At 36.8% G+C, this 26,760-nt stretch overlaps 1 protein-coding gene across 2 annotated transcripts in view; it reads right to left on the bottom strand.

The window, feature by feature from the left end:
- GRIA2 (glutamate ionotropic receptor AMPA type subunit 2) overlaps positions 1-26,760 on the bottom strand; it is a gene marked incomplete at both ends in the record, with an annotated part of 89,069 nt that overhangs the window by 48,605 nt on the left and 13,704 nt on the right. For both annotated transcript variants that reach the window (XM_082759531.1, XM_082759530.1), the window contains one exon: positions 1,155-1,394. In XM_082759531.1, coding sequence (XP_082615657.1) covers positions 1,155-1,394 — 240 coding nt within the window. The remainder of the gene's footprint in view (positions 1-1,154; positions 1,395-26,760) is intronic.

Below are 26,760 nucleotides of genomic sequence, written 5' to 3' on the forward strand. Positions count from 1 at the left end.
TGACAATATGAAATTAATCATCCTTCAAATCCAGCAGAATCTTACCATTTAATGTGCATTTAATTCTGACCAATGAACATGCAGATGAGCCACTAAATAGCCTTTTTAAAGAGAAGAGTTGAAGAAAATAAGTTAGCAAAGGGCTACTAGATAAGGAGAACTCAAAAAAACAGAATGAGTTCCGTTGGAATTCCAAATGGAATTCCAGAAAGGGTAGTCATAACAAAATGCTTTACAATGTTTCTTCTCAGAAAACTAGTATACCACAATTTTCAAGTAATTTTTCCCAGTTCATAAACTGTTACGCTATTATTACAACAGCCATAAGGGCATAATACTTGTGGAAGCTGTATCCTGGAGTAAGTTGCCTACAAACAGATGATTTGTGTTTATTAAAAAAAAAAAAAAACAAAAAAACCCACACATCTAATCTTAACAGTGGAGAGAAATTTGAGTATCTGTCGAAGGTAGTCTCCAAAGGAGCAGGGACTGCATCCAAGATTCTTGTTTGCTTTGTGTCCAACTATTGATTTTGCATGTTGTTTGGAGTGAATCTGTGCTAGTAGACTGTCCTTGGTGTTCCCCAACTCTGTTGAAATACAGCTGAAGTACAACACAACTCAGAGGTGGTAATTAGGCATCCAGTACCTGGAGTCCCAACAGGGAGTTCAGGCAGTCAGCTGCAGTGGCAGTGTGAAAGCTAGCTGTTTGGTAAAATGAATGGTCTCACAGGCTTACTGATGTTTATGTTTGATTCTGTAGTTTTAAATACTTGGCATGCAACTCAAAAGTTAAGTGTAGATGATGAGCAACATGTTACATGCAAAAACATCCTAGCATTTTTATTAGCTTTTCATTTTTAAATCTTTAAAAAGATGATTCTTTAAAAAGAAAAAAATCATAGGAACCGTTTTACATATGAGTAATCTCTCATTACTTATCAGCATGCATGCTATTCTATTAATGCAAAATGTAATAATTTCATTCTCATATAAACAATTTTGTATTCTTTACTAAAAACTCGTTTCTAAACCTAAGTTTGTATTTGCTGCATGTAGGTATTCCTGTCCTCCTCTAAGACTGATTCAGTATTTCAGTGAGATACATGTATATCTAGCAAACAGAATACAGGGAAAAAAAGTACCATATCTCACCTCTGTCACTGTCATACAAATATGCAAACTTGGTCCACTGATAGTATTCAATCAAGCTAAGAAGAGCTCCCTTGAGGTCAGGTCTCATCTGAATAACAAATGGATGTGTTCCATCTGTTGGGAAGCTTGGAGTTATGAAGGAGACATGAAGAGTCCCACAGAATGATGTTATGGTATTTACAGACTTCTTGTCATAGAATCCAAAAATAGCAAAGACTCCTCTTGAAAACTGGGAGCAGACTGGGAGGGAAAAAGAAAAACAGTTAGGTGGGAGAATTTTTTTTTTCAAAAAAATTATTGAAAATTCTATCACATATTTGAGAAATAATGAAGTTGTCTAATCACATACCAGGAGAAAACAATAATACCCTGCTAGGGAGATAATTTGTTAGTATTATCACTTAGTAATATAAAACTTCCACTAAAAAATAAATTCAGAGATGTATTTCTCATTCCTAGAAAATTTAGAAATAAAAGTTACAAAGTTATTCTTAAATTCAACTTATACAATAAAGAATAGCGGTATAAACATTATGGCAGCTGCAATTTATAAAATGAGTCATGACCACACGTACTATCTCAGAAACAGATAACTTTTTGTCATTAAAAATAAATTGACTCTGAGATCAAGCCTCCTTGAACTTTTTTGCAAAATACTGTAAACATTTTTCTATTCAGGAAAGATAAAGTGAGAACTAGAAGCAAATATCTTAATAGCAGAAAAGAAGTTTCTGATTTGCTTTAAACCCCCTGATTTTCAGGCATTATTATAATTCCTGCATTTTTGGACTCAGCAAAAGCTGGTCTTTCTGGATGACGCTTGCAGTCATGCTGCACAAAGAATAACCTCATAGATGTAAATAATATGCTGATTCCTCTGATTCCTCTTTTTTTTTTTTTTTAAATCACTTGAGACAATTCAAGCCAATTGATGAATGCTGCTGATCACTGCAGCCTGTAAAAGAGCTAGTTCTTCTAGGTCAGCCTGCTCTTTGACAATTCAGGTTATACTACTGCCTAGGTTTTAAAAGCAGAACAGACTAAGGAAAAAAACAACACTGATTAATTCTGAGATATCACCTATGCATTCTTTGGTTTGCATATTGTCACCTTGAACAAGAGACAGACCCTCCTAGAGAAAACATCTAGTCAGCCTCATTGCAATCCCTGCTACACCTGGCCTGCTGATAGATATAAATCACTATGTCACTGAGGCTAATTTTGCCTAGTGCACCAATCCTTGAATATGATTCATTGATAAGGGCAGAAATGAGTTGATTTTTTTTTTTTTTAATTTCTAAGATTTGAATGCTAACCAGTATTTTCTCTTTTAGAAGTTAATCACATTATTATTAAAAAAGACACGCCTTTGTACCTGTTATTATTAATTTCTATTCTCTTCTCATGATTTTGTTTATCTACCTTTGCTCCACAGTCATCTCTTACCATAATTATTCCTATACTCCTATATTCCTATATATTCCAATTAAAAGTATCTGAACAGCATGAGGGAAATTCTGGGTCCGCCAGTTTCAACAGTTATTTCCTATTAACTTTAATTAGGTCAGAATTTCACCTCAGGTGAGAGAACACAAATGATGGAAAAAACCTGACGAATAATACCCCTTTACAAAAACACACTGCAGGTATTCCAGAGTGAGAGTACAAGATGGTCAGATCTCTTCCACTTTAAATGCAAATCCTTACATAAAGTTGCAATATTTATCTTGAATGTTTATTAAGGGTATAGCTGCTCCTTGTTGAACAAAGGCTTCTGAAAAAAAAAAAGCTGTTAATTTTCTGGATAGCTTTTCTGTTTAAGTTACTCCAAGTCCTTGTTCTATCCCAAATCACAGTGCTCTTGCTGAGACAAAAACAACACATTACCTCCCCACACACTCGTCAGCAATTGTTTTCCACCCACAGCAATGCCTAAATACTTTCTGAACTTGCTACACTCCAAGTGTTAATGTCTCATATCCCACCTTCAAACATGCATATTAGAATTAACCACCAGTTTACACCTGGATCCCTAGACAAGAAGACTTGGCCACCAGCACTCTACAGCAAGATTTTGTGTTAAACTACTTTAATGCCATGTGTGACAGAAACAATGACGCTGTCATCTCAGGATTGCTGAAGAATAAAGAAGCGTTATGCCAGTACTGCTGACTCCCAGGATGCTATTACATCTCCTGTCACAGGTTGCGTTTTGTCATTCACCAGCCAGTGGTCTTAAGCATAGATGAAATAATGCTGCATACCAGAAACTTGGAAAAACACAGACAGGGTCTTTCCAGAAGTACCCATGCCACTCCTATTAGAAGCAAGCCTGAGTATTTGGAGCCCCATACTCCAGTCTCCATCTCAGTTCCTCCCCTCATCATTCCCTCCCCTTTCTGATATAGGGGAGATCTGGACCCATCAGGCCTTGCCCAAACATTTTTGGGGTAATGAAGGTCAATCTGGCCCATGTTTGAGTTAAGGTTTCCAAGGTGGCAGGTTTCCAAGGTGGCTGCTGCTTGGAGACTGTTGGGGCATCACTCCGCCTGTGGGAGGGGGCATGTGACTGCCTTCCCATCACTTGTTTTTCTCTTCCCTTCATTTATCAATGTCTGTATCTGCACCCACTAGTTTTCACACTTTGTCTCTCCCTATTCTCTTCTGTCTGCTGTGGGTGGGAGTGAGCCAGCAGCTCTGTTGGTGCTTGGCTACCAGTTAAGGCCAACCCAGGACAGGGCAGGTGTTATCCCACCTTCCACATACAGGACAAAGCTTTAAATAAATACCACTGGCCTGTGCTTGAACGGGTGAAGGAGCTCTGTACCCTTTCCACGATACAAATACGCAACCACCATACTTACTCTTCAGTAAAGACCTGCTTTTTCTTTCAAAGTGAATGCCCACCCTGACAGAGCATGAACTTGCAGCACCTCTTGCAGCACGAACTTGCAGCAGTAGTTACTGCTTATTGACAAAACAGCTTCCTTGGATTAGCACAGCAAGCAGCTCTCTGCTTACACCTGGTCTTTACACCTTTACACCTAGTACATCAGTCTATACATGTTATGTGTGAACCGGGGAAGGTGAGTGATGTCCCCTTGATCCTCCCTCCCACACCAAAAGACAAATACGTTACACCACCTCTAGCTGAGTAAGTGATGTTGCTGCAGTTCCACTTCCAGCAGTAGCAGCTTAAAAGCTGAATTCCATAACATGTGTACTCAATCCCTACCAGTATTAAGATACAAGCAAAAACATTCTGTATTTTTAAAATGGTTAAGAAAAATGCACCACAGACATGAACTTTCATTTAATTCAAACAAGGCTGCCTGCATGCGAAAACAAAACTTTCTAACACAAATCTTGAAAGTAAGGACACAATGCACACTTCCAAATATTAAGTTATATCAATTACCAGAAAATCAGCATCAGCTTTAAAAGTTCATCAGCAGTGATCAGTGTTATGGCTGAACACTGAACATCATCAGTGCTAGTCTTCCCAGATGGGAAATTCCCATTAATAATCAGTGAGAGGGCACCCATGCAATGTAATAAAAGCTTGTTTGAAAATAAGCATTTAGACAGTTAGAAGACAAATTCTTGCAAATGTTTTGGGTCATTTGGTCTCTGAGGGCAGGAGGGAAAGGAAGGGAGGGTATTTCTAAATATGTAACAATGATCTAGTGAATAATGCTGAATGTGTAGTTCTTTTGGGCAGGATTGCCACCTTAGATTAAGTCTACAGTCATTCTTATTGCTGGAAGATGTTAGTTTTTCAATAGTGAATCACAAGCAGTTCACAGTTATTAGATTACAAAAACTCATGATGATTAGGACTCATAAACCATCGAAACATTAAGGATATATTTAATCAGAGACATCAGAAACAACAGCCAGGATTAATTTCTTTCAAGCTCTTCTATTTCAGCTGTTACTTTTGGGGTTTATGTTGTCCTTTCTAGAAATAGTCATTGGCCTACTTAGCAAGAGAACAAGAATAAAATATGCCAGTTTTGTGACAACTTTCCTAGAGACACTTGCTTAGACTGGCAAGTATTTGGGAATTATGAAAAACAGGGTAGATAATTAAAGTTACCTGAAAAGTGTTATGTAAGTTAATAGAGGAGCTCATTGCTCCTCTATTAACTAATAAGCAAAGACCTATTTTGCCCTTGTATTCCAGAACACTGAAAGTGTATCTTAGTCTCTCCCAAATGCTAAAGCCTTGATTTGTTAAAAAAGTTTATGCCTGGGATGAGAAATAAATGCCTTGTCAAAGGAGGGCCAAAACTACTTCACAGAATTCACTTGTGCAATTACTCCATTGATAATTACATTAACTACAGTTATAACTTCACCTGTTGCTGCTTAGGCCTTCTTTTCACCACGATGTATTCATAGCTTTCTTTCTTTAATACCTTCTCCATTATGCTATTCTGATTTGTCTATTAATTCTGTAAGTGGGATAACCTAATATTTAGCCATGGCCATTACTATCTCTCCAAAAACAAAGATATAAGCAACAATCATTCTTTGCCACCCATCAATGAGCATATTTCTGTGATTTTTATACCTCATATAAAGAGACTCATATTAAGACTCAAGAAGTGTCAACTAAAGGGTACATCTGAAAATTCAAAATACAAAAACAACTGCAAATATAATTAGCTTTACATTATGAAGTGATCATCCCAGTTTAGGAATGACAGACATTCATTTTTGTAGTGACTAAATAATTGAATCTTTAGAGGCATAAAAATCACTTTGAAATAGTTGTATTTGAATTCATAGGTTTAAAACCTATTCCTAATCATTTTTTTTAAGCAAAGATTTCCTCTCCAAAGGGGCAGTAACAAACCCAATCATTGTTACATTCAAATACAAAGAAATTGGAAAAAGAAAGCTAGGAAAATGATTACTCATTAAACTTAATTATTAACTTATTAAAAGAAATGTCTCACAGTATTTTACCATACCTTCATGCAGGTAAAGATATAACTCTTAAGATTCTTCTAACACTTCCAATAACTTCTGTATTTGCAAATTCACTTTCATGCTCAGTCTCTGTCCAAAGGTGAAAGTTTTGAATGACTGAGAAGCTATTTGCCATTCACTGCTTAGATTTTAAATGCTCTTAACATGAAGGTGGCTTCACATGTTATTCTGTTACAGTATTATACATACTATATATATGTATACTATAATACAGTGTTATACTATAATACAGTGTTATACATACAACAGTATATAGTTATTTTACTATAGTGCTAACAAAACTGTTCTAATACTAATATAGGGAAATAAGTCTTCAGCACATATTATTTAATCACATCCAATCATTCTCTTACTTTTAAGGGAAAGAAACTACAGCACTAGTGTGAAGCAACCATCAGGCATAGCCTCTGCAAAAGAGGAGCAACACAAAGGAGTGCTTGCTGGCCTGGGAAGATGACAGATGAGTCGGAAGCAGCCAGGAACAGGACAGAAATCGAATGCCCAGTTGTTTATTTCAGCCTCTGAAAGGGGACTTTAAGAACAGACAGCAGCAAGGAACCACAAACAATAGATTGAACAATAGTAGCAAAAAAAAAAAAAAAAAGAACTACAGCTGCCAGAAGAATTCACATATGATTGAAACTGCATCAGAAATTCATTATGAGAATAAAAAAGTATGTATTGCTTCCAAAGCCATTTAGAAAATTGCAGCATAGCAGAAAGCACACTGTATGCACTTTTATAGACTACACAATTTTTTCTGTAGGGGTGTTCCATATAGTCTCCATGGTCTCTTTTACACATTCAGATTATTCTACTGCATTCTAGACACAAGCGGTAAATTTCTACTCAGAAGACTGAATGAAGAATAGGGAATCACTTAAGTCCATCTAAATTGCTATCTGGAACCATGGAAGAGTATGCATTTAACAGCATTACTTGAGATGCAGATAAGTTTTTCCAGGGGCATGGCAGGCTAACCAAAAATCAGGAAGACATAGCTCCCCAAGGCTCAAAGAAAAGCATAATAACCAAAAGATGAGATGATAGGCCAAAGCTTCATTCTAGAATTCAATACAATAAAACATGGACAAAGAAAACAAAGGCTGGCATTTTAAAGTCCTAAGGTATACTTTAGCAAAGCTGAGAGGCAAATCAATGCCAATTAAAAAATCAGTGGCAATCAGAACTGGAAATAGGCTATATTTCTGGATAACAAAACAACAATAAAAAGACATTTCTTTATGTCCTCCTTTATTATATTTTAAACCCAGCACCAAGTAGATTTTATTTTTTTTTATATTTATATTTTTTTTATATTTTATTATGGATTTTTATTTTATTTTTCAGCATGTAAGAAAATACGCATGGCTGAAATCACAGTCATTCAATACTGATCCAAACTGTGTCCTCTTTGCAGGCTGTACATAAATACATTCTGGTAAAATATAACAAAAGTAAACTTCACTTGGACAGACGAGTATCAAATGAGATTGAGATCACACTGTGTTGGGTCTGTCTGAGCTGGAGTCACAAAAAAGGAATGGACTCAGTGATGAGTTCCTCATCTGCACATTCTGTGTAAAAGCACGAAGCACAGCTTCGAGCAGCAGCTAGGCCACTAAAGAAGCAATCCATAACAGACAGGAGGCCTCTGTTTTGCACAGACTAGGAAGGAAATTCTCACAGCCTTAGAAAGCAAAGAAAGCAAAATTTATATCCTGAATCTGGAATGTTAGTAGAGGACAGTTATGGCACAGCAGGCACCAATGATGCTTCTCCACCTTTTCTGGAAAATATGTGGCCTTCAGTTACTTACTGTGACCTGAAATATTTGGAGATTGTGTGACCGAATGGAACTTTCTGCACCATGTTATTAGCAAAAGAGGCTTTGATCATTGTGCAAAGTTAGAGTCAAAACCTGGGCTGCTGCAGTGCAAAACCAACTCAGAGACCAGGAGAGGCAAATTAATTTATTTCATCCAGTCAATCATGCTTCACACTGAGAAAAGAAACTTTGTGCCAATATGGGATATTTTAGGCAAGTACAAAAAAGCCTTCAAGAAGTTAGGGGCCATCTGTTAGAAAAGTACATGATCGTATGGCACAGCTTCTCTATATGCTAATGCTGCAATAATGAAGGTGGTAAATAAACATCATGTTCAGATTGAAACAACAGGTCAGAAAAAGCAGTCTGTTTCAATGACAGTTGCATTTAATTACATATTGCTTGGCAGTGCACTGTAAGCATTTTAAAATCTTTTTCATTGCTATGACAATTACCATGATGCAAAAGAAATCATTGCAAACACCACCGAAAGAACTATGATAAAACAATTATGCTTTTATGAATAAAATAAGATCTCTGTAATAAAATCAAAATGTAACACAAGTCTTCTTGCGAAGAAATTGCCCACAATCCAAGGAATCCTCACATAGCTCTTCCCAGAGCTGTTAGGATGCTAGTGTATTCATCTAAATCACCATTTCTAGCAGCCGAAGGGGGTTACAATGCTTCCTGATCCCTGAATCTGGTGACCTGGAAACTCTGTTGAGTAACAGAAATGTAATTTTATCTTGTCTCCAAAACACAGGACATTCTTCAGGATGCTTCTCTACACTGCCTCACTTCATTGTCTCCTCCCACCCCTCCCAAATAAAATGCATGCTATTTCCACTTGATGAAATTTAACTTTCATTTACTTGTTTCCTTCAGATCTAAAAATTCACCTTACAAATCTGTCTGCCTTTGTCATTGTAGTTGGGAAAAGGTATAAACACAACCTTTCAGTAACATAAAACTTGTCATTTTTCAGTGTCCAGCAAAGTATTACCTCCTAGATGTAGGGAGCCAGTAATCAAATCTAAGAGGAAGCTACTGGCTTTTTTGGCTTGCCACACTGTAAGCCATGGAGAAATCAGCTCTTTCAGAGTTAAGAAAGTTTAAGAGTTCTTAGTCTGCGCAATCAGAGTAATTCTACTGAATGTAATGGATCCAATATGATTTCCCCCTACTGAAAATGTGGTTCTCCATTTTCAGCATGACAATTTTCAGAAACGTTTCAAACCAGAAATGTTACGTACTCATCTCCTCTTCCCCTTAATCAGTTCTGTTGAACGCATCCCTTTTCTGCACTTCATTAAACTAATCATCATCCAGTTCCCATGAAAATTGTATATTTGAAAACTTGTAAAAGGATTTGGAAAAGGATAAATCCAGCTTGGTAGGTCCAACTACGTTTTATTAGAATGCCTGCAGATAGTTATTCAATTTATGAAAATTGTTTTCCTGTTCTTAAGCTAGAAGGGCCAACAGCCACTACTTAGATTGTGTCGTCTTGCTCAACAACACCCTATGCCATCTAAAAGGAATCACAGGTTCAACACTGAGTCCCTCTGTTACAGGACAAGGATAGGTATGGGAAAAGACCCTGAGGCTGTCTTCTAAAAGGAAGGCAGGAAGGAATCAGCATGAGTCTTATGGAAACTGCTAGAATGAATAAAGAGGATTTCCTGAGGCAAGGAAGGTATAGCTGAAAATATGTAAGAGATCTGTTACTCTCAGAAGACTTCATACTATAGTTTTAAAGGAATAAATTGTTATTTTCCAACTGGTCAATTGTGACCTGCAATACACATTCTGAGGAAAAGTCGGAAGTTTAGTCCTAGACATTTATTACTTATATATCTCCCTGAAATGTTGCAACTGGGAGCCTACCTCAACCACACAATACGCTGCAGTCTACACCTTGTCACTTCTGCACAGCTAGCACTGCAGGATCCAGCTTTACTGTGACTTGCTGTTATTCCTTCCTACAGTCTCTGTCCCCCCAGATGGCTGAACCTGATTTTAAAATAAAACAGATAACTGGAAATTTTGGCATAAGATACCTTTGCACAGAAGATCTTACACAAACTAATGGTTAATGTAATAATAAGCAAGCCTCATGAGACCTCAGTTCCCTGCCTAACAACTTTTACCCCCTCATAGCAAAACCTGTGGCTCTCTTCCACCTGGAACAACTTCCATCCTATAATGTTGCAACCTAAATCACTCACCCACAACAAAGGGTCAGTTACACTTGCATACGATGTTTTTCCCCCTGATTTTTCAGGCTGTAGTTCCCTATACAATATTCATTCCCTGTAATGTTACAGGTTTATGACATTCACTGGGATAATTAGCTGCTTAACTAACTGCCAGGCTTTATTTGGATTTACAAATGGTTTAAAACTCATCATTTAAAACACATCTTCCTACCTGCATGCCTTATTTTTCCAATGTGTGTTGAAATAACAGAAGCGTTGTTTATTTGTAGTACTGGTATCTGAAGTACTCAAATACCAGTCAATAAACATTATTAGTAAAGCAAATCAGAAATACAGTGAAATCCTCCTAATTAGGACACCCTAGTGAACAGCTTATTGTCCTGATTATACAACTCTTAATTAAGAGAAGAGTTTATTCAAAAATAAAACTGCATGGAGAGCTTTAAAATGATAAAGTAAAATGAGTACTCATTGCAAACACAGGAGGAAAATTCATATTCCCTGCACCTCCTCTGTTAGTTCCTTTAATCTTCGACAACTTGCTGCATTTCAACATACATTGAAAGTTCCTAACTTTTTAGCTCCTATTTAGGAAATTTCAATTTAGCATAGGTGGAATAAGTTCTTGTTTACCAAAATTTACAAATATGTCATAAAGTATATTACCATCTGCTTTAATAAAGCAATGATTATACCCCTTCTTCAGATGGAAACTACTACAATACTTGCTTCACTGCAGCAGAGTTAATTAGCTCAGGTGAAGTTCCACATTGCTTAGCCTCTATGTTTTGCCTCTGTTACCTGAGCATCTGCATTGTACTGCAGGCTACGCACACACATGCACATACACTTTATCTTGAAATAAAATAAAAACAATTTGTAGAGGAAACCTGTGCCGTGTCTGAAACCCAGCATGAAAACATCTTGCCACTTAGCAATCTGATGGCATCTGAGGGTCACAGTTTCTTGATCTCCAGGTTCTCTGATAGGTTCCGTGTAAATGTCAAAAATCTCAGTCTTTTTGCAGTTGACTTGTCTCTTTTTCCATTACAAGTAAGCCATCAACATCAAAACGCACACCATTGCATTTTGAACGTTGAATGGCAAACCACCTTCAAACTTCTCAGCTGTAGGAATTCTGCACTCGGAGATGCTACACTTAAGTACTTAAAACCAACAAACCCAAACAACTCTAAAAAACAAACCACTGAGAGGCACTGCTGTCACTCTGCTGGAAGTGTCAAGGAGCTCATAGCTAACTTAAAAAATGTAAACCTAAATAAATGAAAAGGAATCACATGAAAAATAAACAAAATAGCTCTGTTATTATTTGGGGGTAATGCAGAGAAAAACTCTTGCACAAAAACCTAGGTAGAATCCTGCACACCTCCAAATTATGCCCACCTGACAGCAAACCTTCTGTTATATTATGTATGCTCCCTCCCTGTGTAAAAGTTTTGCAGATGCTTTCAAGATTGCAAGAAGGTCCCATCCACACATTCCAACTGCTGTCTCCATGATGTGCACAAGAAGTCACAAAAAACTGAAAGACACTGCATGACTTCATAGTCACCAACAATACCTCTTCCTCTAGCTGAAGAGAGCAGACCTGAATGTCACAAAATTGTCTGCAGAGCATATGAAAACATACACATTTTTGGAAACTGAGCTTTTTCAGCAGAAGGATTTGTTTGCTTTAAAAATTTATCATAATTTAACTCAGATAAACAATCATTAAGACGTTTACCACTGCTACTGAGTAAATACTATAATACTTAGAAATTGCAAATAAAGCTTTGCCATTTCCCTTGCAAACAGTGACATGAAACTAACACTTAGGAGTTTCTAGACACAGTGTTAGACAAAACAATCTCTTTTTCAGGCACATTTACATCTCAGAAATGTAATCTCACTTTTCCCTTTGTACTAAATACTTTATTCAATACTTGATACAAAGTCTATGTTCCCACAAAAAAAAAAAAAAAGATGACATTCTGTTTATCCATGTTGACAACTTGTATGGTCCTTACTTTAGTGTCTGTTTTGGTGTTTTGAACTTCCAACTCACTGAAATAATCCTAAAAGGTGATATTTTAGAAATATTACTTCTCTTTTCCCCTGTTATTTTTAAAGACTCATAACATTCAAGCATGGGTCATGATTTGGATGTCTGCTTCATGAGTTGAACAGAAGGCAAGGGCAAAATACTGTAAATCATGCTGTAGATCTTGTAGACTAATTTGTTATCCTTACAAGAGGCTATTTAAAATCTCTATCATGAGCCAGCTGGAGTGGTTGCTGTGCACTGCAGACACAGTAGTCCAGTCTTGAGTAATTAGATTTCAGGGCTTTAAAACAGGACTGAGCTACTACAACCTAAAAAATTACTGTGCCGCAGCTCTACCAATATCCTGTGGTACTTTTGGCAAATCATATAGATTCTGTGTCTCAAACTGTTTTTATGTGCGGGCTGGAAACACTTCTTCCCTCCTCACAGAAAGGCACTTGTGGTGTAACTGATAAGCAAGCAGGTCTTCCCTACAGCTCTGCAGAGGATGAGAGTGACAAGCATAAAGAAAGGTACAGTAGAAAGCACTGAAGCAGGAAAAACTCACGCTTACCCCACCCAAAAAAAGAGTTTAGGCAGAAAGTAAACATATGAGGAAATGGATCTGTAGCACTCTAGAATTCCGTCAGGGATGAGGTCTGAACTCACTGGATGCATCCTGCCTCAGCATACATCTGACCCTGCTCTCTCCCATTCCTTTTCCCCACCTCTTCAGCCTCAACAAAACACTAAGAAAAATTTATATGTTCCAGGAACCAAGAGGGGGGAAAAAAAACTAAGGTTCTGTGCTGGGCTTGCTATTGCTCAACATGTCCATAATAACCTAGCAAAATGAGTAAACAGTGAAATGAAAAAAAAGTGCAACAACACACTATTTAAACTCCTCAGAATGATAAAGTTTTAAATGACACAGGTAGTATTGTTCCATTGAGGAACACAAGTTGCATAGCTAAGAAAAAACAGCTTGATCACCTGCTGAAGTTGAACAGTTAAGACTTTCGCTCTATCCTAATATTGAAGGGAAAAGCGTGCTTTCTAATGTTACCCGTACCTGAATTTTGCTAACTCTTTCAGATTTTGGAGAACATGGTCAGGAGACTGTGTTTGCTTGTTCCAGTATTTCTCCCATAGTTAAATCAGGAACCAACATTTAGATTGCTCCAAATGATGATGATTTAAAATATTATTTATTTCTGTAGGTCACACCTATTATATTTAATGGAAATGCTATCTATATTATGATAACATTGTTCAGGAAAATATAGCATCTCATACCGTTTGCCCAGAGTAAACAGTTTTGCACATACAGCATTCTAATGCATAGAGCATCAAACTTTTATAGTTGTTCCTACAAATACACCTGATCAGCATGTAATGCAACAAAATACAGCATTTTGTAGCATATGGCATGCAAAGTAGTGAAGTGAAGGGCGTGCCTAGATCTCAGCTGTGGCATGCCACCTAGTTTGCTCTGTAGCATTTATTTAAACATATGGCTCATCCTAGGCAGCATCCACCACTGAAGCACAGGTGTGTATTCTTTCACTTGAATTCATGACCCGTGCGACAAAGCTATGATCAGCTCTTTCAGTTGTATACTTTATGTCAATTCTGTTGTAGAAGTTTACTTAGAATTTACTACAAGAAATGAATGGAAATTCTGCATTACACCTGCATGTGACAAAAATATTTAATTATATCGAGCATTGTTTATACACTTTTCCCTTTAGAGAACAGGTCCTAATTAAAGCTCTTTGACTGTGCTATAAATCACGGAACAAGGATGCTGCGTTTTTAAAGGACAAATTTATAGTGCCTGACCAACAGCAAACGGGTTCCCTGACTTCCTCTGAAACAAAGTCATCAGTACGAAATCAAGATCTCATTTATTCTGGCTTGCTTCTAATGGTGGTAAACCCCAACATTTCAGCTCAGGTGTTTTCCCCAGTCTTGGATCTTCTATTATTCTTTCTTCAGCACCATTTTGCGTTGCGAACAAGATCTGCCTTATTAACAGTCACCCTCACTTGCTTTCCACCTGGCTAGAAGCTGTTTAAAGAAGTCAAAGCTTACTAGGCTTTGTCCCCTAAAGGACCAGAAATTGACAGAGAGGCTTCTGTATTTCAGACAAACACTGCTGATTTGTTACACAGGAAATCTGCTGCTTCATAAATTAGAAAAGGTTCAAATCCACATAGACTTTTTTGCTGCTCTCTATGTTAAGGCACTCAAAAGATGTTGTAGATATTCTTATTTAAACTATTACCTAAACCAGTATTGGAACTTTTTTTTTTTCATCCAGCTCTTGCACCTTTTCATCAAGCATCATTTTTATCAAGCATTTTTTTTTTTTTGGAGATGCTGTGAAATGCTTTGCCCTGAAAACTAGAAATGCCCCAGTTCATCCTCTCTGAAATACAGAAAACAGACAAAGCTAATTTCAGAGCTGTCTTAAGCAGAGCTGGCATTTCAGTATCTGAGATTATCATTGGAAATGTTTGCTAGAACCACAATTTTATTATGCAAACATATGAAATATAGTAACAGCTTAATCTTATTCTCATTGGAGTCATTGGAAGTTTTGCTATTTACTGAAACAGGAAGCAGATCAAACATTAGAAGCTTAATAATGCAAGCTCACTCACCATTGTGCAAATAGCTCTTGATTAATTCAAAGTACTGCTGTAACACAGAGAAGAGCTCTGTGAAGGAGGAAGTGAAGCCTTACTCTGCACAGGGGCAGAAAGCTTTCCTACTCTGGGAGCTATCCCTCATGCTTCAGTATGCTGGTGCTGGTCAAAGAGCTGCAGAAGGGGCTCTGTGCCCAACACCCCCAGGGCACAGGACCCCTCAATGATGCATGAATGAAAGAAGGTCTGAACAGAGCAGTTAGAAGCCTAATTGTCTTGCAGGCACCCAAGGAAAGCCTGCTGAAAACCTGGTTCTCCAGCCAGCTCAATGAAACCAGTCAGTCTATACTACTGTGAGCTCACTCTATCAGGCCAAGCAAGTCGATGCATGTATGTTTGTTTTCAAGCTATCCAGAACAAAGTTACATTTTTATAGCCTTCAGCTTCATTAAAATATTTTACGTAACAGTGATAACAAACTTGTTTAGACAATGATAAATAACAAAGGAGATAACGTACATTGTGCTACCTTCTGTCAAATGCATGCTGGCCAAGTATGGCCTTTCTATGTAGACAAGACTGGCAGAATGGTACCAAAATTTGAACTTCTGTAAGAGACTTCAGCCATATGTCTTGATCAATTTATATGCAGATCCCTTCCCTCAGCAGAACTTCTTTGCACCAACTGTTAGCCCATATTGTTGAACTGAATCCAGAACAACAGGAATGAAGGAGTACTGTTCCCTTTTAATTTGAGGAGCGATAAAAATGCAAATCAAATAGAAGTATTATTTTTATAGCAGCCTGCAGGTTTTATATGTAGCCATCAAATCAGAAAAAGATGCATATTTACAGTTTCTAAAGAAAATAAATAAAGAATTAGAGACAAAAATAAACAGATTGTAAATTTAAATATAAATTGTGTGATATCTTGACATCTTACATGAAAAAGAACACGGGACAAGGGAAAAAATAGATCAAGAAAGGCTGCTGAAAGTCAGAAATAAGGCACAACTTTTCCTCCTTTCTACTTATCCTGAGGCTTGAAGTCACTACCTTGTAACATTTTAAAAGTCACATAGGTGTAACATTGCCAAGAATAATTCTGGACATTACTCATCCAAATATAAAGATAAGGTTTGTTTTCCCGATTACAAAATCTGCATGCAATGCACAGAATACATGCATACTTTGAAAATATTTTTTAATTTTCTTTTGACTATATTAATTAAGTTAAAAGGATTAATTTTTACTTGTTTTGAATTATTTAACTAAATACCATGTACATTGGATATGTATGGTTTATTGTACAGTTGCACACCAAAGGAAGTGTGCATTTTCCTGTGTCTAAAAATATAAAATATTTTATATTGGTTTTGTTACTTGGTTAAAAAGGTAGAACACACTGTAAAATATGCTAGTTATTAATGGAATTAACCTGAAATTTATGATTTATCTGTAACAAGAAAGCCAGGTTACTTTAACTTTCAGAGGAAACAAGTACCACACTCCACACTTAGCAATACAAATAGTGCTGCATTCCACACAATGCTGAAAGAGATGAATAATCCTCAGTGTAAAATAAAAGTTCAGAGCAATACAGAGCAGAAACAACGTAAGAGGTTAGCAACACTTCTGATGGCAAAAGGTTTAACCTGTGTCATCTTCTATTTTTTTCCACTACTAACACACAAATACAGGAGATGAGTGACCTTGTTTATGTAAATGCAACTAGTCACAGCCTTCCTTGACAAATTCAAATGACAACCATGAAAGTCAAATTTTGAGCAAGCATGTGCTAACTACCTTAGGCAAAGTATATCTCAAATATTATTCATCCTTTATGTAAAAAATATGACTTGACCTGTGTTTATCACACATACTCCATTAAAAACCTACTCTGCCTTGGATTCCTTTTGGGGGATAGCAACTCAAGTGGTGAGACTTCATTAAAATGATGATTTGAAGAACAACTTATTCAAAGCATGGTTTAATGCTTGATTTTTGCCCTCTCTAATTTTTCAGTCCTTTCTGTTAATTACCATGGCAGTGCTGCAGAAACTGTTGAGTTCTAACCAAGCTGTCTATACGGCCAACTTTTTGATTGAGTCAAAAAATGGCCTACCACTTTTATACAAAGTCAGAGACAGCAGAGATGAGAAAGATCCCCAAATTCTAACCCAAATCACTGTCCTTTCAGGGCAGGATCATATATTTGACCCACTGGCATCTTCTGTTACACACTTTCACCATACAGGAAGGAGTCTCCCATCCACTATGAGAGCTAAGTCCAAACAATGAAAGCTGTAACATAATTGACAAAGCACATGAAAACTCTCCTATGATACTAACATACAGAAATGAATGGGGTTTAGTTTGCCAGAGCATGTCCTTGGTGGGAGGTCTTGAAATATACATCAACGTTATGACTTCAGCTAAGCTATCCTAATTTTGCTGTCTGTACCTACACAAACACACATATATATAGTTTTTTCAGCTACATATGAAGCATTATTTTTGCATTGGTAGACCTTCTCAGAGTTTCCAGTCACTGTAAAAAGGAAATCTTTTAACCTACTTATTACCCATTAACCTGCACTTACTGCACAGCATCTGCAGCACCTTTTACAGGGGAGGGTTTTACGTTTAAGTCCTCAGTAACATTTCATGAAGAAGTATTTGGAAAACAAATGTCACTTCTGGTACTTTAAAACAGTGGGTATATATATATATATATATATTTTTTTTTTTTGAATCTAAGAACATGTATTTATAGAGAGATTACAAGCACAAATGATGCAAGAGTTACACCTTTTTTTTTAATTACAGTGTAACTCCCCTGTGCACATTCTTATTCTGGAATACTCCTTACGACTACAAGTAAAAATAAAAATTAAAAAAAAAAAGCTGAAATATTACTTACCTTCAAACACTGCAATAAAGGCCAAACAGTCATCATGTTAATTAGTAACCTAAAAAAATAATCAATACAGCATAGCCTAGATTAAAGACCTGTGCCATTACATGCTCATGGCAGACTGCACAAACTTTTCTTCCAGTACAATTAGATGTACCTTGTACTTATCTCATTCCACAGTGCAAAGATGTTTATGACAAGTGACTGAGTTAATACAGCTTTCTATAAATAAAGAAGAATCAACAAAAGAAAAACAAAATTGGACATGTTTTAATTGCAAAGAGGAAAGCAGATGAAACAGGACAAAAAAAAAAAAAAAAAAAGAGAATTCCTGTGACACCTGAAGGCAAAGCCAAGAAAGAACCGCATAATCATCACTGGAAAAGCATAATTTATCCACTTAAAAAACTTCCTTGCACATTCCTTATTGTTATCTCATGCCAGAGTTTAACCACTAAAGGTGTCCCTTTTCTCTTTCTCTACCTTAGCTAGTAAGACTGCTGTGCCACTGCTCTCAGAGGTGTTCAACTGAAAGTTCTGCATACACTGCTTTTCTGTCTCCCTTCACCATGACATGACCTCAACCTCTTTCAGTTGCAGCACCAAAAAGTTGCCCAGCCCTGTGTTACTGTTCTTCATCCCTTCAACTGTTAAGCTCTTTGGCAACCGGCATTTTTAGACTATCTGAAACTGTGAAGAATCCATACAACTTGATAACGATGCAAAGCACAAGGAAGTAGTGCCTTTGCTTTGCAATGCAGGAAAAAGACTAGTCTGCGTCATCCAGATGAGTCACACTGGCAGATTAAGTAAGGGCACCCACATCAGAGAATGAGGCAATGACAGTACAGGAAAAACAAAATGTTTTTCTAGATTTTTAAGTAATGAACGCAGCAATAATACCAACAATGGGACTAACGCCTTAGAAATCATTAAAATCACTGTAAGTCCTTCAAGGTGTGACTTGTACAACAGAGGAGATTAAGGAAAGGCTTCCCTTCGTGTAGTAGTTATTAGAAAAATCAATTCCATCTACAAGTGTAATGACAGTGGTGAACCACCATTACTATGATTGACTGTATAATCTTTAGTGGAGAAAGATATTCCATGCACAGCATATTTCAGTATCATTGTAATAAAAATGGAGGCATAGTTGAGTGCTTCAAAAAGTGGGAATCACAGGTGTGCTGTGAATAGAATTAAGATCCAAAAGAGCAAGTGTTTCAGGAAAGCTTATCTACCTATGACCATATCCCCACATCAGGTTCATATAAGGTACTAAGTGCTCGATCCAAACACCAACAGTTCAGTCAGGGTAGAAAAGCTAAAGACAAAAAGAGGGCATTAGGTCAGGCTCATATTATGTGGAAGAGGCAAAGCAGCTAAGAGCATCAACCCATTAAGTAACATAAGAAATGCTAAACTCCCTGTCAAGATTTTTATTTGCATTAGCAGAAATTTGCAATGAGCCTATGAAAATCAGTAACACTGGGAAATGGAAAAGGGGGGTGATGAATATTTTTGAGTAGTCTTCTCAACAAGGTTTTCCAAAACTTCATGACTGTATACACTTAAATCCGAAGTAAGGAAACTGTATCAAATGCCTCACTAGAAGGCCTTGGGACAGCATGCTTAAAGATAAAAACTCCACTGGTAGAAACTACAGACTGTTAAAAATAAGACCCATGCAGCTAGTACACTATGGTCACATCAAAACCAGAAGTATCCACTGTTTGAAATTCCATTAGTATGTACACAGCAGCACTGCAACAGTTCCACAGATCATATCCTTGGCAATCCACACTAGTTTTTTCAGTGACAAGATGTTAGTACATGACCTTATAGATACAAATGTATGACCTTAAAGTGAAATACATTTGAGAGAAATTCCTGTCAGAGACATTCAGTCAATCCATTTTCTAGAAAGACGAAATACAAAAGAGAAGAAAGCTATGGAGATGTATATTTGCTGTTACAAAATACCAGCTGGCACCAGAAAATGAGCTAGCAGAAAACCAGAATAAATGAGACTTGTGGCAAACAACCTCTGAAGAAAATAATGAAGTGATAAATAAGAACAACACACTTCAAGGCAAACCAGATACTTCAAATGTAAGTAAAGGATTGAGAGTGGAGACCAAACTAATGGGGAAAAGATGAAGAGAACCTCAAAGCAAATCTGTCCAAACATTCTGGAAGATATCTGCAACTGATCTGTTTAAACCTAGAATAAATCAGTGACTGCTGATTTAGATAGAAAAGTAGAGTTACAGGTATACCTCCTGCTCTTGTGTCACCATCACAGGGTGCGTTCTGACCAGTGAGTCAAGGGAATTTTGGAACGTATTCTTAGCTTTACAGAGAAGTTGAGCGTTAAAATCAACCCTTACTAATGTTATTTCTAGGAACACAGATTGGACATTTAATTCAAATCCAATTGCAAACAGGAGGATAGCACTGGTCTTTTTCATATCTCTTTTCTGTTTTACTGCCTGCTCCGTCTCTAGTGGTCCTTGTGAAATCTTTGAATTAGCTCCTTTTTTAGAATCAAAGAATCATCATCCAAGCTGGAAAAGAGAAAGGAGGAAGTAAAAATTAATTTCCCTAAGATAGAATTATTGGCTGAGGTTTAACATTGGGTTTGGAAAGTCTAAAAATGGAACTTGAATTAGCAGAAAAAGATAGCTCAAATTTGTATTCTCCCATCTTAGTCCATCATTTCTTTGTAGACTGCAGAGTACTTTTCCTCTTTCTCTACAAGCACGAACCTGATATCCTTTGTGTCACTAACACACTGAAATAAATTTAATTTTATTTTAATCTAATCATATGATACTATAGCACATCAGGACTATCCTAGAAACATGAGTCTTGTGAACACTGCTTTTATTTCCTCCCATTCATTACTCTTCTTTATATTTTGGAAGTAATACCTCAAATGTACTGCTCATTAAATGAGTCCCCTTTTTGCCTGATGACCACTACACTGTCAAACTACTTTCCAAGCTGACTGTCACACACAGAGAATGCAAAACTTTGGTTTAATAGCAACTATGCTATCATCTTACCTATACGTGGTTTAGTGCATACCAAAAAAAAAATAGTTAATACAAAATACTGCTTAAGTTTTTTCAGCAATTAGAGAGACTAGAGAGACTACAGTATAAATTCTTACAGCTAGTCTTAAAACTGATTAGACTACTAGAGATTAGGTCTGAATTAACGTTACAGAAAACCAAGAATAGATGCTGGAAGCATCAGTGCATTTGAACACTTACATCTCTGAAATAACAACAGAAGCAGCAAATTTCTGGTTCCTGAGAATTCTGGTCAGATACTGGAAGGAGGACAAGATGGTACCAACTGAGGAAGATGAAGAGATCCCACTAAACAATGTTTATCTTGTTTAATCAGTGTTCTCCATCTCAAGTAGAAGTCTGGTTCCGTAACACTCAGCCTTTCCGATATGTGTATCACTATATAACACTGAATTCTTCACAGTTCCTCATTTATCAAGATGCATTTTAGCTCTGCTGCTTCTTACCACCTAACAGTTACTGTATTTTTAAGCTTCTAGTTATTACTTGGTTTGCTGACTGATAAGCTGTTCAACCTGCAAATGCTAAGTGGGAATCGAAACTATTCCCATTTTAAATGGGTGGTTGGATGATCATTTAAGATGATCTCAGTTTGATAAACTACAAACTACAAACTGAAACACAGTTTCCCCCAAGACCACATGCATGTAATTTAATCACATTTTCTGTGATAAACAACAGCAATACAAAATAGCAACAAATAACAGGACTGACTCTTTCACAGTCAGCTTAATCCAGCCATGGAAGAAACCAATTTGAGAATTTGATTTTTCTTTTACTACTGAGAAACAAGTTGCTGATACAGGAACCAGATAAGCTCTGTAACCTTCTCGTTTAAACACATTGATCCTGATTAGTATCCTAACATTTACAGTAGCTTTCTACTGGGTCAACCAAAGGATACTGCTAACCTAATCAGAGGTCTATTGAAGACTATTGAAGAAGTCTGAGAACACCAAAAATGATCTGACGTCTTCCTAGACAATGAGAAAGTCGTTCAAAAATTAATGCAACATTGGTTAGCAGAGGAAAATAGTTCTGAGTTCTTTAAACTAGAAGGTCTTCTGCCATTTACATACAAAGAAACAAACAAACAAAAAAAACACAACATACATTATATAGATATAGATATATATATAAACTTGTATCTTCAATCAGAATAATGAACAGCTATTGGGGACCAGAACATCTAGGATAACACAAAACATGGTAGGAAGCCTTTCACTCACTATGCACAACGGTACCAGAAGAGGACCATTTGTTAAAGAGAAGCAGCTTTATCTTATACAAAACAAGATTCTGCACAAACCCTTAAGAATCACATTTTTAGTGGTAGAAAATACATTCACTTCACTTGTTCTTTGCTGCTAGAAATACCTACTGACACCAATGGAATAAAACTGATAAGATCCATGCAAGATTTCCCAACTGGAAAATAAAGGCTTACATTTCATCTAGGAAGTAAAGGATTAACACAGATATATCATAGATCTTATACTATAGGTCACTCATTGAAAAGACCTTTATTCCATGGCCAGGAAAAGTCTATATTTAAGACCATTTCTGCAATAGTCTTGATTCTATGTTTGCCTTAATTACTTCTGTGACTTCATGGTTACCAGTAATCAATTCAAACCCTTGTTTATGTCCCCACCTGTAAACTTAGTATTAAATGGTATTGAGAAAGATTCTTTAAAAAATCATATTCATGGTTGCTCTAAAGTACATATACCAGAAAAATATATTTTATTAATTTTTTGTAAATCTTTTTTGGAAAGAGCCACACTGAGAGCATGTATAAGAGTTACTATTCTGCATGAGAGATAAAATTTTAAATGTCAGCAAAAATGGCCCTTCTACACATTGCCTGGAATATGATTCTTGACTGAAAACAATGTAATACTTTTGTAAGCATTTATAAAACAATTAAGAAAATTAAGACTACTAAAATTCTAGAGTGGGATACAAGCATGATGGTGGTCGGAAACATTTTGATAGGACATTTTCTATCAGTTGAAGCTTTTTGTTGAAACGGATCTTCTCCCTAATTCTTTCTTCCCTCTCATCCCAAAAAAGAATTTGTAAGGTCCAGAATAGAGTTTTGGGCCAGACACAGAAAGGAAAGTGCAAGTGCTTCCGTAATTAGCACTATTTGAAACAACACATAGGTCAAGCACCTGAATCATGCAGAGGAGAAAGTGGTTCTGGTTTTCCATTTATACAAATGCTCTGGAGTATTTCTATCCCCATCTGTAATCTTCTCACATGTCCTCCTCCCCTCCCCCAACCCACCACCTTTTTTTTTTTCTCCTTACCAGAAGATATTTCTAAAGGACTGCTTTCCCTCACTTATTAGAAAGGAAACCAATGTCAAAACACTGAATTTTTCTGTCAAATACAATTCTTGTTTTCTCTCCAGCCCTTAGGAAATCTAGACTCATTTGCGGCTCTGCTGTAACCATCCATTACAACCTTGAGCAAAAAAAAAAAAAAAAAAAAATTAATCCTCCTCCACCCCTTATTTGCACTGCATGTGAGAAGAGGGAAGAAAGTTCTCCATCTGACTCGCTTGAATACTTCTGTTGTGAGCATTTTGGGCCAAGGACTGACACTTACTATACAGCTTTGCAACATCTAGTATACAACATCTAGTATAATAAACCTGTAATACCTCCTGGGACATCCAGCCATGAATGCAATGCAAATAAATGCAGATGATGCTCTGCAGCACGAACTAGATGTTATTTACAGTTGTTTCATGGTGCAAACCATGAAACTGTTTGCACAGTTGCTAAACATACAGCAATCACTCTTAATACCCGCTTACAAATACAGAAGTATTTTCAGGCTTTTGGAACACCACGCAAAGTGGTCTCAAATTAGCAATCTTGTATATTTTAGCAGTCTGATGCAAAAAGTAATTGATAAAAAGGCTATTTAGTTCAAATCCCTCAAAACTACTGACAGACGCAGACCAGTCTAAACTGCCTCTCATCATCTTCAGTACTCCCTTTGTCATCAGTGTATGACATGCTTCAGGAAATAATCTGGAATGAATACCAGGATTCCAGAGAAAACAGCGATACACAATCAGATCCTGAGCCTTTCATGTACACTGAGTTACAATGTGAGAGTAGTAACGGTGTGATTGATATGATGTGATTGTACATATGATTTATATCTGATTGATAACAGTGTGCATTCACAATCAGGATCCTCAGCGTTGTAATTGACTGGTTCATGCTATGCTGCAAGCTGACTGGCAGAAGCCCTTTCCTTTCATTGCATTTCTAGGAAGTAATATCATGTTCTAGAGCATATATGCTTCATTAAACTAGAGCATAAGGTAAACTAAGTCTTCCAGTAAATAATATTATAGAAAACAAAAACAAAGAAACAAACAAAAAACTCAAAAGAAAGAAAAAATGCCACACAGAATCACTGAAACCTGAAGACAAGTCCACTTTAAAAAATCAGTTAATTTAAAGCCTGGTGAAAAACACCAGCCCACACACTGAAAGAGAGTCTGTCTTTAGAGCAATGTAAGCCCTTGAATCCTACCAAACATTATTGAAAATAAAGGACTGGCTGATACTAAGAAGACCTCAAACTGGAGCTCAAAAAGCCTCTCTTCGCTTCAATTTATGTTTCTTCTTGAGGGGAAATATCAAGTCCCAGACTAGAAATACACACCACTGTGACAGTTAAAACAGAACACCAGAAAAATGCAAACAATGCTGTTCACATTCAGGACTAAATTAGACATAGTAAAACAATCAATTTCTTATATCAAACATTTAACTTCTGTTAATGCTGCACAAGACATAACACTGCAAAGACAACAACAGAGGAGTGCTCTTAAAATAGCAATGCATTTTTTCTCCCAGAAAAAGTATCAAGTCTATAACTTATACATGGATTGAATTTGGCAGCATGAGCATCCAAAACAGGCTCTGGGGTTTGTAATGACACTGGAATGCACTGCCAGAAGGTAACACTAATAAGAATTGCAGAAGAGCATGGGAAAGACTGCACCCAGTTTCCCTGAAGGATACATCACAATACAATCAGAATCTTTTGTGGGAAAAGTGTATGATGATTTTTTGGTAGCACAGTGACTTTTTTTTTTTTTTAGTGAATTTTATTTTAAAATTAGCAGGAATTAGAATTAATGCAACTTGAAACCACAGAAGACTGCAACCAGAAAAAGGATTTTTGCATATTATCAGGAAATCAATGCTGTATCTTTCTCCAGCAATATATTTAGTTTAATGGAAAGAAAAAGACACTTTTATGGAATTTAAGTATTTTCATTTACACATTACAGAAAACATGCATGCTTGTATGTATTGGTTGCTACTTCCAAGTATTCCAGAGCAAGGGCCGAGTCATATAAAGAGAAAGCTAAGAGAGATACTTTGACCACCTTGCTGTGCTCAGCTCCTGGTGTGGATGGCAGTAAATCTGGTATTTTGATGTGAACTCAAGACTGTCCCTAATTATGGGAGGCTGATAAGGCTTGCCCTCCCCCACCTTGGTTCTGCAATGCAAACAATTCAAAGTGCTGCATTCCTGACACATGCCCATCCATTCCTGCCTGTGATGCACTTCTGAAAGACCATCTATTCTGGACAAGGAATAATCAGTGTAGCAGAAGATAAACCAGAAATGAGCATCTGAAGTCACCTACGATACACCAGGGTACTAATATCCCAGAGTACTGAATACAACAGCAATATAGCAAATACTTGGAGCCTCTACACATTCCCCAGCCATGCTGTCACTGGTTGGGCAGCTCACATCCAAATAACCAAGCACCTGTCCCTCAAAAGCAAGGTGGCCAACTCCAGATTGCCGACTGCCTGCTCTTCTCCTAACTCCTACCTGGACACTGGCTGTGGCACAGACCTGGTCCTGACACAGGTAGAGTAACTGAGGATATAGCCCACTACACAATAGCACCAGCACCTCCTAAAGTATTACTAGCAGTCAGAGTTTATTTGCCAGTTGCAAAATAAGTAGGAAAAAAATGTATGTAAAGGTGAAGTCACTCATGCTGGTCGCTCATGCATCCTAAATGGTAACCCATAAAACCTTTATGCCACATCCGATCACTATGAATCACTTAATTATCATCACATATTTTTCCTAAACATATATTCTTTTCTATGCCATTGAAAAGTAACTTCAAAATATTTTAGAACTTAATTGCTCATCTTAGTCTTACACTTTTAAAAATAACTTCTAGTTTCCAGGACTCCACACATAAAAGATTAAGAGAGGTAATAACTTCTCTATCACCTCATGCTATACTTGCACGTATGCATTTTTTAAGCTGATGTGCCCTTGCAGTAAGAACCAACTATCTGCAACCTTCCACAGCCAGGAGCCAGTCTATGGCCCATGGTAAGGAACAGAAGAGCTCTCTTTTCCAATGCTGCTCTCTGACTTTTAGTCTTTCAATTACAAAACTGACAATAGGTTAAGCTGCTATTAAATGAGTATAGTCTTCCATGTTTCAGACCACACAATTAGAAACTAAAAAAAATAGTAATAATGCACTGCATCATGAGCATCAATCGTAATTTAAAAAAATGCATACAGTTTATAATGAATTACAACTAGATAAGACTAAACCTAAGCATTTTTCAAAAAGAAAACTTCCATGAAATTCACTTTCATAATAGATAGATTAATAGGAAGAACAAAGAAATCCTGAAATCCTCCCATAGTGCTGGGACAGTTTAGCATACCTCTATCTAGTTAATCGGTCTGGCATCAAGGTAATTCATGCACTGAACAGAAAGGTCATGAGAAATGACAAGAAAGGAAATTGGAAAGGAAG

This window comes from Aythya marila (genome assembly GCF_965140915.1).
Source record: "Aythya marila genome assembly, chromosome: 4".
NCBI lineage: Eukaryota > Metazoa > Chordata > Aves > Anseriformes > Anatidae > Aythya > Aythya marila.